Below are 12,118 nucleotides of genomic sequence, written 5' to 3'. Positions count from 1 at the left end.
GGCTTTGGGTGCAGCCCAGCCACCTGCTGAGAGACCCTTAAACGCCGCAGTGGGGCGGGGCTGGGGGCGGAGCCGAGAAGACGCCAAGCCTCCCCCAGGTTCCACCCCCCCTGGGTCCCGCCCCCGGGAGCGCGGATCCTCAGTAGTCCCGGAGGCCTCAACGCCAAGTCCAGGCTCCCGGCTCCGGTGGGCCCCACCCAGCCAAACGCCCCGCCCCCAGCCAGCCGGGCTGGCCGCTGACCTAGTATGGACACAGCACTCAGAGGAGAGGCGTGGAGGGTGGCGCCGATGGAAGGGGCTGGAGAGACCCGGGCCCCGCCCCCTCTCCTCTCCCTCCCACCCAGGGGATACACCTGCCGGGGGTGGGGGACAAGGGGGTGACTGTGCAGCTGCCGCGGGGCGGGCCAAGAGCTAAAAATACCTGCCAACAGAGAGAGGAGTGAGGAGGCTGGTAAGGAGGGAGAGTTTATTGGGGAGTGGGCGCAGTTGGTCGGACCCCATAAATAGGAGGGGGCCCAGTGTCCTGAGGCACGCTGGGCACTGGGACCTTGCTTCTGGGGGGAATGGGGGTTTCAGGAGGGGACTTGGAGGTCTGACTCCAGGCCCCCACACTCTGGACGGGGAGCTGGCGCTGGCCCCAAGCTTGCAGACTGCAGGGCCGCGTTGGGGTCTGGCCTAGGGTATCTTCTCGTCGGGGGCTGGCAGCCGCTGCCGCGAGGGCTCCACACCCCAGATCTCCCGCGCGTACTGGGCAATGGTGCGGTCGCTGGAGAACTTGCCCGAGGTGGCTATGTTCCGGATCACCATCCGCGTCCACTCTCTGGGGTTCTGCAGGCCAAAGGGGAGCCCTGGGTTCACGCTGCCGGCCAGCTGCCCCGCTCTCTGCCTCGCCGCAGCCAGGGCCGCGCCAGCCCTGCCCAGCCCCGGCCCGGCACCTCTCACCTTGTACAAGGCGCTGACTCGCTCCTGGCACTTGACGTACTCTTCATAATCTGCAAAGACTTTGAACCTGGGGAAGGGGCAGGAAGCAGCGCCGTGAGGCTGAGGGCCGGGCCAGCGGCCAGCCGGGGGCCTGGAGAGACCCCTGCCCAGCGCCCTGCCCCACGCGAGCCCAGCTCACCGGTCATGGTGCATGAGCATGTTGACAATGTCCTTGAACAGGTCCGGCTGCTTCGGGGAGAAGAAGCCGCTACTCAGCTGCTCGATGATCTGCCGAAGCTCCGGGATGCGGTCGTAGTACTCCTGGGCGTTGTACCTGCGGGGCAGGGCGGTGTGGGCTCCCTGGAGAGGCTCCAGGCTCCGCCCCCAGGGCAGAGCAACCCTGGACAGTCCCTGGCCCTGGGGTCGGAGCCCAGGCCCAGCCTGCCGCGGTCCCGCCTGGAGCTGCGTTCCCGGCAGGCTCCTCCTGTCTCCGCACGGATTTGCCCACCCCCTTTCTGTAGACGAGAACAGGAGGCCTGGAGGGGGCCGGAAGTCAAGACACGTCACGGCCCCCTCCTGCCCAAGGACAAAGCCTGTCTCAAGAGTTACTTATTTAAGTGAAAGGCAGAGCGAGGGAGAGGCAGCCAGAGAGCGTCCACCTGCTGGCTCACTCCCCCAGATGTCCGCAACAGTCAAGTCTGGACCAGGCCGAAGTCGGGAGCTCCATCCGGGTCTCCCACGCGGGGGGTGCAGGGGCCCGAGCACTGGGGCCATTCTCCACTGCCTTCCCAGATGCATTAGCAGGGAGCTGGATCAGAAGTGGAGCAGCCGGGACTCGAACTGGCGCCCACATAGGATGCCGGCACTGCAGGAGGCAACCTCACCTGCCACACCACAGCGCTGGCCCCAGCTCCTCCACTTCTGATCCAGCTTCTTGCTGGGGCTCACGCTGGGAGGACGCTGGGAGGCAGTGTGATGGTTCAAGCAGTTGGATCTTTGCCACCCACATGGGAGACCTGACGGAGCTCCAGGCTCCTGGCTTTGGCCCAGGCTCCGCTGTTGTGGGCATGTGGGGAGTGACCAGCAAATGGGTGCTCGCTCGCTCGCTCGCTCTGTCTCTGTCTCTCTGCTTTTCAAAATAAATAATTTTTTACAAGGGAGAACTGTGGTTTTAAGCCTGGTGATGAAATTATGGATGACAGTTATTTTATTGTCATTGTGTATTTTGCTAATCAGTGAGCATGGTTTTTTTTTTTTTTTGAGCATGTATTTCTTATAAGGAAAAAAAATATTAAATATGAACTTTTTTAAAATGTGGGGCCAGCACTGTGGCATAGCAGGTTAAGCCGATGCCTGAGACACTGGCATCCCATACAGGTGCTGGTTCGAGTCCCAGCTGCTCCATTTCTGATCCAGCTCCCTGCTGATGCACCTGGGAAAGCAACAGAAGATGCCCAAGTCCTGGGACCCTTGTATTCATGTGGGAGACCTGGATGAAGGTCATGGCTTCAGCCTGGCCCAGCCCTGACAGTTGTGGCCACATGGGAAATGAACCAGTGGATCGAAGACCTCTCTCTCTCTCTGTCTCTCCTTCTAGCTCTGTAACTCTGCCTTTCAAATAAATAAATCTCAAAAAAGAATGTAGAGGCCAGCGCTGCCGTGTAGCAGGTAAAGCCGCCACCTGCAGTGCCGGCATCACATACGGGCGCCGGGAGTCCTGGCTGCTCCACTTCCAGTCCAGCCCTCTCTATGGCCTGGGAAAGCAGTGGAGGATGGCCCAAGTCCTTGGGCTCCTGCACCTGCATGGGAGACCTGGAAGAAGCTCCAGGCCCCTGGCTTCAGATTGGCTCAGCTCTAGCCATTGTGGCCATTTGGGGAGTGAACCAGTGGATGGAAGACGTTTCTCTCTGTCTCTCCTTTTCTCTCTCTCTCTCTCTCTGTCACTGTGTCTTTCAAATAAATAAATCTTAAAAAATAAATAAAAGAAAGAAAGAAGTGCAATGCCAGGTTGGGCGCTGTGGCTCAGCAGGTTAAACAGCCACTTGAAACACCTGCATGCCATAGCGAAGTGCCTGGGATCCAGTCCTACACCTGCTTCTCACCCAGCTCCCTGCGACTGCGCCTGGGAGGCAGCAAACGAGGGCCCAGGTACCCAGGTGCGAGCCTGAACGGAGTCCTGGGCGCCTGGCTCGGGCCTGGCCCAGCCATGGCTGTGGCAGGCATTTGGGGCGTAAAGCAGCAGATGGGAGATCTCTCCTTGGGAACCCACCTCTCTCTCTGCCTTTCAGCATAAATTAGAGAGAATAAAGAGATATTTTTTATAAAACAGAAGGCCGAGGACACGCCTCCTCTGACGAGTGTTTCCGGCCACAAGCACCGCTGTGGCTACTGCCTGTGCTCCCAAGGGCTGCGTTTCACTTCCAGTTCCCGAGGAGCATTACTTCCTAGGGTGCGTACTTTTCCCTCTTTTCCTGCAGTTCTGATCGACTTCCCTCTTTCCCTGTTGCAGGTTCTTCCAGAACCCTTAGGCTTCGATCTCAGGTCAGGCACAGCCTGGGTCAGCCTCCCCGCGCATGCTCCCCCTGCCAGCTCTGCTTCCCGAGAGCCCTGAGCGTGCCCCGCCCCGCCGTACCCTCTCTGGTCGAGTCTGTCCACATCTTCCACCCGCATGCCAAAGATGAAGAAGTTCTCCTCTCCCGCCTCCTCGGCCATCTCCACGTTGGCGCCGTCCATCGTGCCAATGGTCAGGGCTCCATTGAGCATGAACTTCATGTTGCCGGTGCCGGAGGCCTCGGTGCCCGCGGTGGAGATCTGCTCCGAGAGGTCGGCAGCCGGGATCACTGTGGGCCCGTGGAGAGGGGATCCGGTCAGCTCGGGCTGGCACCAGGCCGGGCCTGGGCAGAGCCAGGCTGGGGTCTCCCTCCCCCACCCCTCCGGCCTCCCTGCGGCCCCCTGCCCTCTGGTTCTTCAACAGCTGGGATCTGCTTGGGCCCTCCGGCCCCACTGTGGGATCTGAAGGGAACCCACGAGGCCCAGCCCAGCCGCCCCCTCAATCCACCCTGTCCTGCCTCTTCCGGGGACTGAGCTAGCCCGAGCATCCAGGGCACCTGCCGGCAACACCGCACCTTTCTCAGCCAGTGAGACCCGGTAGTTCTCCAGGAAGATGACACGGAGGCGGTCTCCAACCACCGGGTCGTGGTTGACCACATCCCCAATGGCGGTGATAAGTTTGATGATCATCTTGGCCATGTGGTACCCAGGTGCGGCCTGCGGGGCACCGGGTGTGGGGTCAGCTCCACTCCCCTTCCCCCCTTATCCCACAGCCCCGCCAGGCCGAGAGCCTCTCACCTTCCCTCCAATCATGACGGTCCGAGGCACAACAAACTTATTGGGCTCCTTCTTGATGCCTGCGGAGAGAAGCGGGAGTCCGCGGCCAGCTTCTGCCCTCCGGGCGGTGGCTCCCAACAGGACCCGGGCAGCCAGGGCCGGGCTGGGAGGCAGCAGGCCATCTAGGCCGTCACCTGCTGTGTGACCGTCACTCCCAACTCTCCGAGGCTCAGCTTGCCCACCCAGGAAAGGGAGACAGTCCCGCGTCCCCAGGGCCGTCACAGGCCCAAGGAGATACTGGTTTGACCGCGTGTGGCGCGCCAGGAGGGCCTCCGAGAGCCAGGGCAGGGCCCCGCCACTCACGGTTGTACAGGGTGATGACGTGCAGGCAGTTGAGCAGCTGCCGCTTGTATTCATGGATCCGTTTCACTTGGACGTCGAACAGCGAGTTGGGGTTGATGTGGACCTTGTATTCCCTCTCCAGGTAGGCCGCGAACTTCAGCTTGTTTTCCTGGAAGAGGGGAGGGGGGATCTCACCAACAGGCCTCAGGAAATCCTACAGTGCTGTCTCTTCCCCTCCCCAGGCCCAGGAAGAGCCAGGGAGAGGTAGGAGGTCACTTGCTACCTTCCTGCACCAAGGCAGGCATTGCTAATCGATCCACTCCTGTACCAGGGCAGACATTGATAATCAGTCCCACCAACCCCACCAAGGCCTGGGGCAGGCAGTGGTGATCCTGACCCAGACCTCTGGCCCCGCCCACACACCCCAAGTGCCAGCCCCGGTGCCCCACCTGCTTCACTTTCGCCACATCCCGGATGAAGGCTTCGTCGTCCACATACGAGAGCAGCTTGCGCAGCTGGTCCAGGTCTGAGATGTACTCCTCCCCGATGCGCTGGGAGGAGACGGCTGTCAGTCAAGCCCGGCCCCTGTCTCCCTCCTCCAGCACGGTCCCTTGCTGGGTCAGCTGTGGCCTGGGTCCTCCCTGTGCCTCTCCCTCCCCTGATGCTGGCCCTCCAGCCGGCAGGACCTTGGGCCTCCTCCTGTCTCACTCCACACAGGACCCAACGACCGGCCTCGTTACACGGCAAGGAGCACCCGCTTGGCCTCCGCAGCCAGGGCCGCCATCAACGCGCAGGGCACCTCCCGTGCAAAGAAGGCGACGGTGCCCCTTGCCACAGGTGCAGGCCAGGACCTAACCACGCCGCTGCGCCCAGCTGACCCCGGCAGTGACCTGGGTTGGCCCTACTGTCCTTATGGTGGCCTCCTACCTCAGCAATGATCTCGGCCAGCCCAGGGTTACACAGAACCAGCCAGCGCCGAGGGGTGATGCCGTTGGTCTTGTTCTGGAACTTATGAGGCTCCAGCTCGTAGAAGTCCTTGAAGCTGCAGGATGGGGTGGGATGGGGGTCACCACTCCCCGCTGGGGGATGAGGGTCTCCTCGCTGGGGCTGAAGGGGGCCTGGGGTGCGAGCTGCAGACCGCAGGCAGGAGGGGAGCCACAGGGGGGCGCCGGGGGGGGGGGAGGGGGCGGGGCCTATACGACGCGGGGTGGGGGGCCTGGGTGGGAGGGGCAGCTCACATGGTCTTCTTGAGGATCTCCGAGTGGATGCGAGCCACACCGTTGACGGCGTGCGAGCCCGCGATGCACAGGTGCGCCATGTTGATGCGTTTCACGGCGCCCTCCTCCACCAGCGACATGCGCCGCAGCCGGTCGACGTCCCCCGGGAACGCAGCCGCCACGCGCTGTGCCCGGAGAGCCCAGAGCTGGTACCAGCACCCGGGATCCCAGGGCCCGCGCCCCCGCCCCCGCCCCGGCTGGGCGCCCCTGCGCCCCCCGCCTCACGTTCAGGAAGCGCTGGTTGATCTCGTAGATGATCTGGAGGTGGCGCGGCAGCAGCGTCTCCAGGAGGTGCACGGGCCAGCGCTCCAGCGCCTCGGGCAGCACCGTGTGGTTGGTGTAGGCGCACGTCTTTACCGTCACTTCCCAGGCCTGGCACGCAGGGCGGGCAGTGAGAGGCCGGCACCCAGCGCAGCAGGCTGGCCGGCCCTGCCACCCCAGGGCCAGCTTCCAGGCCACCCGCCACCCTCTGGCCTCCCACCCTCCCAGGCCAGAGCGGCATCCTGAGGCACAGTGCTCAGACGGGCCCACCTTGTCCCAGTCCAGCCGCTCCAGGTCCACCAGCACCCTCATGAGCTCGGGGATGGCCAGCGAGGGGTGGGTGTCGTTGAGCTGGATGGCTACCTGCAGGGGAGGGGCTGGGCTCAGGCCGGGCTCCAAACCACGTGGCACGGTCCTCCCCGCCCAGGGGGGCCCAGCCTGGGTCTGCGGCAGGACGAAGGGCAGAGGGGCCAACGGGGGCGGCTGTGGGGCAGCGGGTGGAGCCGGGAGCCCCATTCTGTGTCCGTCGGCCGGGGATCCTGTGCAAGTCCTACACCCTGTTCACACGCGCCTGGTCCCCACTCCCTCATCTAGAAAGTGGGGCTGCCCGGGCTGGAAGGGTGATGCGGTGGCACAGGCAGGCCGAGGAGGCGGGCGGGGGCGGGGAGCGGGGAGCCCTCCCTCCCAGGCACGGCACCTTATCCGGGAAGGCATCGAAGTTGGTGCGCACGGGGTCGCGGCAGCCGAATTTGGAGGACTTGAAGCGGCGGATGATGTCCTGCAGGGTGGCCGCCACCACGAAGTACTCCTGCTTCAGCCGCAGCTCCTTCCCCTCGAAGAACTAGAGACAGGGCCGGCCGGGCTGGAGTCAGGGTGGCGGGACACAGGGACACAGGCCTCTGCCTCACCAAGAACCATGGCGGGGACACACCCACCCACCCCTGCACACCGGGAGAATCCTGGGTGTCTCTAGGTAACAGCTCCCAAGTGCCCGCCCTAACCTGCCCCGCTAGGACTCAGGGGAGGGGGAACAGGACGAACAGTCCCTGGCTGGAACTAGGGCAGGCCAAGTGTCCCTCCCCCCAGCCCGGGGGGTGACGCACGTTATCGTTGGGGTACAGGACCCGAGAGATGTTCTCAGCCAGGTTGCGGTCCAGCACGGCCTGGATGTAGCCACCGACGTTGACTGGGGGACGGAAGTGGGGCCAGGGTCAGGCTGGGGCTGCGGCGGCCGGTGCGCCCCGGGCCGGGGCCACTCCCACCCCGCAGGGGAACTCAACTCACAGTCCTTGAGGTTGAAGTCATTGGGCGCCTTGGCCGACCAGAGGCGCATGGTGTTGACGACGTTGTTGCGGTAGCCAGGCACCGGTGTGTCGTAGGGCATGGCCAGCACCACCTGCGGGGGTGTCTGGCGTGAGGAGCTGGGCAGGCTGTGGGGCGCAGCCCCAGGCATCCGCCTCCCAGGCTGGGTTCTAGCCCCGGCGCTCGGTTACCAGCCCGGTAACTGTGAGCAATGTGCCTAACCTCTCTGGAAAGAACGAAGGAGCCCACGTGACACCCGGACCCCTGCCTTGTCACACATCAAGAGGGTTATGGGGAGGGGGTGGAGTGACCAGCCCAGAGCCACAGGTGCTACTCAGTTGGAGGCCACTTTGTAGTGAGGGGTGGGGTGGGTTCCAAGCAGAAGCTAAATGACACTTTGAACTTGAGAGGACTGGGGGAGCCCAGGGCCAGGCTGACGGGGTCACAGGGGTCAAGTCCAAGTGCACCCAAAGTTCCCATGCCTGGTTGACCACAGGGCTAATTAGCAGTGCTTAATGCTGGCCCCACCTCCCACAGTTAGCAAACATCAGTCCGTGTTGCCAAGAACTGCCCGCCGCCACAGCGCCAGGGCCACCTCCACTCCTCGGCCTCCCTGCCCGACCCCGGGACCCTGGGTCGGCAGAGTGGAGGGGGGAGCTACAGCAGGGCAGGGAGGGGGCGATCCCAGAGCACCCAGCGGGGCCGGCAGGGCTGGGAGAGCCAGGACTCCTCAGCTCAGGGCAGGGAGGGGGCGATCCCAGAGCACCCAGCGGGGCCGGCAGGGCCGGGGAGAGCCAGGACTCCTGCCCTAGAGCCCAGGCTGCCTCTGACAGGTGCAGCAGCCCCACACGGCGGGGGCACAGAGGCCCAGGGAGCCGCAGCCCCACCCAGACGATTGGCTGTGGGGATTTGGGCACCTGGGTTGGCTTCCAGCTCCCTCTAGCGTGCTGTGTGACCTTGACCAAGTCCACTCCCCTCTTGTTCCCCCTGGAGCCCCCTGCTGGGCTCTTGCAGCGAGGGGCAGCCTCTCCCCTCTCTCTGCACCCTACACTTGACCTGGCTCCCCTGTGACCCTCGGCTCCAGCTGTGTGACCTCCAGCAAGTCACCAACCCTCTCTGAGCCTCCGTGTCCTCAGCTATAAAACCTCCCCGCGTCTCACAGCCTGCGAGCCCGTTCCCCGTTTCCCCCTCCTCCCCTCGCCCCGCAGTGGGCTCCCCCCAGGGGCCTCTGGCTCCATCCTCACCTGTGTGTCCACCCACTTGGCCCCCTGGCTGGTGTGCTCCACTCGGCCATAGAAGTGCACAGGCAGTGTGAACTCAGGCCGGGCCTTCTCCCAGGGGTTGCCGTAGCGAAGCCAGTCATCAGCCTCTTCCATCTGAGCCCGAGGCAGGGGGAGAAAGGAGGCGGCGTCACGCCCAGGTGCCCACCCCCCGACCAAGTGGGCAGGCGCGAACTAAGGGCTCTGGGGTGGGCCCTGCTCTGCTGGCACATGAGCGTCCCAAGCAGTCCACGGCGTGGACCACCTGTCCCAGCGGGCGCCAGAGGGCTTTGGGGCAGCAGTGGAGGGGCCGGGATGCTTTCTCCAGAGGCCGAGGCTGGTCCCGCTCCTGTCCAGTGGCAGGCGACCACCCTCTCCACCATGACGGGACTCAAGGCTAAGGCTGCTCACCTGCCAGCCCCCGCAGATCTTCTGGTTAAAGATCCCAAACTCATAGCGGATCCCGTAGCCATAGGCAGCCAGGCCGAGTGTTGCCATGGAGTCCAGAAAACAGGCTATAGGGTGCGCAGGGTGGTGAGCGACAGGTGCTCCCCCCGCCCCCCCCGCCCCGCCCTGCCCCGCCAGCCGGCCACTCACCTGCCAGCCGGCCCAGGCCGCCGTTGCCCAGCCCGGCGTCCTCCTCGATTTCCTCCAGCTCCTCCATGTCCAGGCCCAGCTGGGGGATGGGCAGCAATGAGGGCCAAGTGCCAGCAGGAGGAGCCCCCGCCCCCCCCCCCCCCCGGCACGCCCCGCCCCTCCACACCTGGTAGGTGGCCTCGTCGCAGGCATTCTCCAAAGCCAGGTTCACCATGGTGTTCTGTAGCGTCCGGCCCATGTAGAACTCCAAAGACAGGTAGTAGATCCTCTGCCCAGAGAGACACGCGGGCAGGAGAGGGGGTCAGACCGGCCAGCAGCTCTCCGCTGCTCCCCCACGGCTCCCAGGCCGGAAGCCATCCCTGTCCCCCACCGCTTTTCTCGGGCTCTGGTCCCAGCATTCCTCTGACTTGGAATAAATCACTTTCTCCCCCGGCCTCGGGCTCCTCATCTGGAAGACGCCCAGTGATTGCTTCGGGAAGGCGGGAACCCTTCCCCGGGCTCACGTGCCTCCCGACAGCCCACCGGGAGTCTGGGCACAGAGCACCTGCAGGTGGCCCCCAAGAGGCCAAGGCCAAGACCCAGAGCAAAGAGTCCTTTGCCCAAGGTCGCGCGGTGACTCAGGGCCAGTGATCGCCACCTCCCATCGTCCTTGGACTGCCCGGTACCCCTTGGGCCTCGAGTCCCAGCTCTGAGCAGGAGGCCGAGGGGCACCACCATGGGGGCAAGGATGCTGGCAGTGCCCGGCTGCAGGTTCCCTGGGCCCCTCCCCCACCCCTGCTGTGGGTGTTAGGTTGCTGACATTTACCAGTGACCCCAGCAGACACTTGATCCCCGCTGCCCCAGCTGCCCCGGCCTCGCCCGCGGCGCACGCATGCCGCATACACATTCGATGCCCTCCTGCCCACCACCACCCCCTCCAACCTCTGAGTGGGTGCCCTGAGCACCCCCAACCTGATCCCGCCCTGGGCTTCTCCCTGCCCCCCGCAGTGGCCACACAGCCCATGGTCGGGCCTGCACCCTTCGTTTGGCCGTAGCACACCCGGGCCCCAGGAGGCGGCACCCACTTCATCAGGACGTCCCAGCTCCCTGGCGGGGTTCCCCAGCCCAGAGCCCCCACGGGTGCCCCCAGCAGCACCTTGGGGTCCTTCTCATAGTAGTGTTGCTGCGTGCGGATCCAGCGCCCCACGAGGTGGTCGCGCACAGTGTGGGCCAGTGCGAAGTAGTAGTCTCGCGGCGTGGCCACATTGCGGTCCTTCACCAGGGTGAAATGCAGGTGGCGGTTGAAGTTTTTTTTCAGCTCCGTCACATTCTCCACGCCGGCCAGGCCGCGCACGCTGATTTGCTTTCTCTTCTCCTGGTCTGACAGGGGCCGGGACATGGCTGCGGGAGGCGGGCCGGGCGAGACGTGGAAGGAAGGGCGGACGGGTGGCCTGAGGGTGCCTCCAGCCAGGGAGTGGAGCTCTGCAGCCTCCAGGGAATTTAAACCCTGGCCCCGGCCTGCACGCCCCGCCCCACCACCACCACCACCACCACCACCCAGGGGGAGGGTCTTGGCCTGGCAGCTCCTGGAGCTATTTTTGGGATTGAGAGGACAGGGGAAGGAGGGCCCGGCTAGCTGCACCGCGGCCCCATGCTGACCCACTTCCTCCTGGCTCAGCAGCCGGGCTTCTGTCTTCGGGCCTCTCCCTGCCTTTCGCTGGAGGCCCGGGGCTTGATGAGCCTGTCCCCATCCTGGGCCCTTTTCCTAGGGGGACTGGACTGCGGGCCTCTCTCCCCTCCATCAGACACTTGATCAGAGACCGTGAGCCAGGTCTGGCTGCTGTGGATAGCCGCGCTGGGGTGGGGAGGCCCCTGGGTTGTGGTGGGAGGGGCCGGGACTCCCTGCAGGTTGGGGGTCAGGGGCCGGAGAGCCGGGGTGCAGCGAGCAGTAAGGGCGCGGGGCGCTTGCCAGAGGGAGCCCAGGATCTGGGGCTCTTCAGGGGGTGGAGTGGGAGAGCTCGCTCACCCCACCCCCACCAGAGCTGAGCCGCTCTGAGTTCCCCCTGTTGCTGTCCCTCAAGGAGCTCCCAAGTGACCTTTTCAAGGGGAATGGTCAGATTACAGGCCGGCTTTGGCTGGGGGCCTTGGGCCCGGAGCAGAGGCCCCTGGGAACTGTAGTCCACGCACTCCCAATCTTGGGTTTGAGTGGCTTGCATCTCGGTTGCAGAGGCCTTTCCTCGCTCACTCCCCACCCCCAGCCCAGCCGGGGGGGGGGGGGGGGGCACACACTGGGCAGGGCCTTCTCTGCGACCTCCCGTGACAGCCTGCACCCCACTCACACCCTTCCTTGAGGCCTTGGCTGCCCGCTCACTGCTCAGGTCTCAGCCCCAGCACGGCCTTGCTGTTCGCTTTGCCTTCCTGGGCACTGGACTCCTTCATCAGATGTATTCTAAGCCCTGCCTCACTCAGCTCCTTATTCCAAAGGTGCCCAGGCCTCCCGTGTGGGTGGAGGGTTGGGGGGAGAACTGGGTGTTCTGCCCCGGGAGCCAAGGAGGCCGCTCAGAGGCTGGCCAGCTGCTGGATGCCACTGAGCCGGGTTCAGAGAAGGCCACGCTGCTTCCAAGAACCTTGGGAGCCACAGCAGCCCTGGACTCGGCTCCACGTGCGGGCTGCAGCGCGAGGCCGGACAGGAGCCCTGGGCCCCCGCCTCCCCTCGGACAGCATCGCCAGGCTCGCCTCCCACGGAGCCATGTTTCCAAGTAGGAAGACACCCCCGAAACACGGGAGTGTGGAGAGCCCCACTGCCCCGCTCTGGAAGTCTTAGTGCTTCAGGAGGGGACGCCTGGCAACTGC

General features: G+C 64.8%; 1 protein-coding gene across 2 annotated transcripts; it reads right to left on the bottom strand.

Moving 5' to 3' along the window:
- Positions 1-449: 449 nt before the first annotated feature.
- Positions 450-10,739, bottom strand: PYGM (glycogen phosphorylase, muscle associated). Of its 2 annotated transcripts, none has more exons than XM_089324150.1 (20): positions 9,831-10,060; positions 9,453-9,554; positions 9,287-9,365; positions 9,101-9,204; positions 8,675-8,806; positions 7,413-7,524; positions 7,232-7,314; positions 6,826-6,969; positions 6,399-6,491; positions 6,093-6,239; positions 5,829-5,992; positions 5,518-5,632; positions 5,040-5,141; positions 4,612-4,759; positions 4,270-4,328; positions 4,047-4,188; positions 3,554-3,761; positions 1,121-1,255; positions 943-1,009; positions 450-828 (listed from the first exon to the last, which is right to left on the bottom strand). In XM_089324150.1, exons 2-20 carry the CDS (start codon positions 9,522-9,524, stop codon positions 676-678), a joined length of 2,259 nt encoding a protein of 752 aa, XP_089180276.1. In that variant the 5' UTR covers positions 9,525-9,554; positions 9,831-10,060; the 3' UTR covers positions 450-675.
- Positions 10,740-12,118: the final 1,379 nt, after the last annotated feature.

The sequence above is a fragment of the Oryctolagus cuniculus genome, chromosome 1 (genome assembly GCF_051225735.1).
Source record: "Oryctolagus cuniculus isolate XC-2025 breed Fujian yellow rabbit chromosome 1, ASM5122573v1, whole genome shotgun sequence".
In the NCBI taxonomy this organism is placed as follows: domain Eukaryota; kingdom Metazoa; phylum Chordata; class Mammalia; order Lagomorpha; family Leporidae; genus Oryctolagus; species Oryctolagus cuniculus.
The sequence above is the reverse complement of the archived record's forward strand: the minus strand, read 5'-3'. Positions and strand labels throughout refer to the sequence as shown.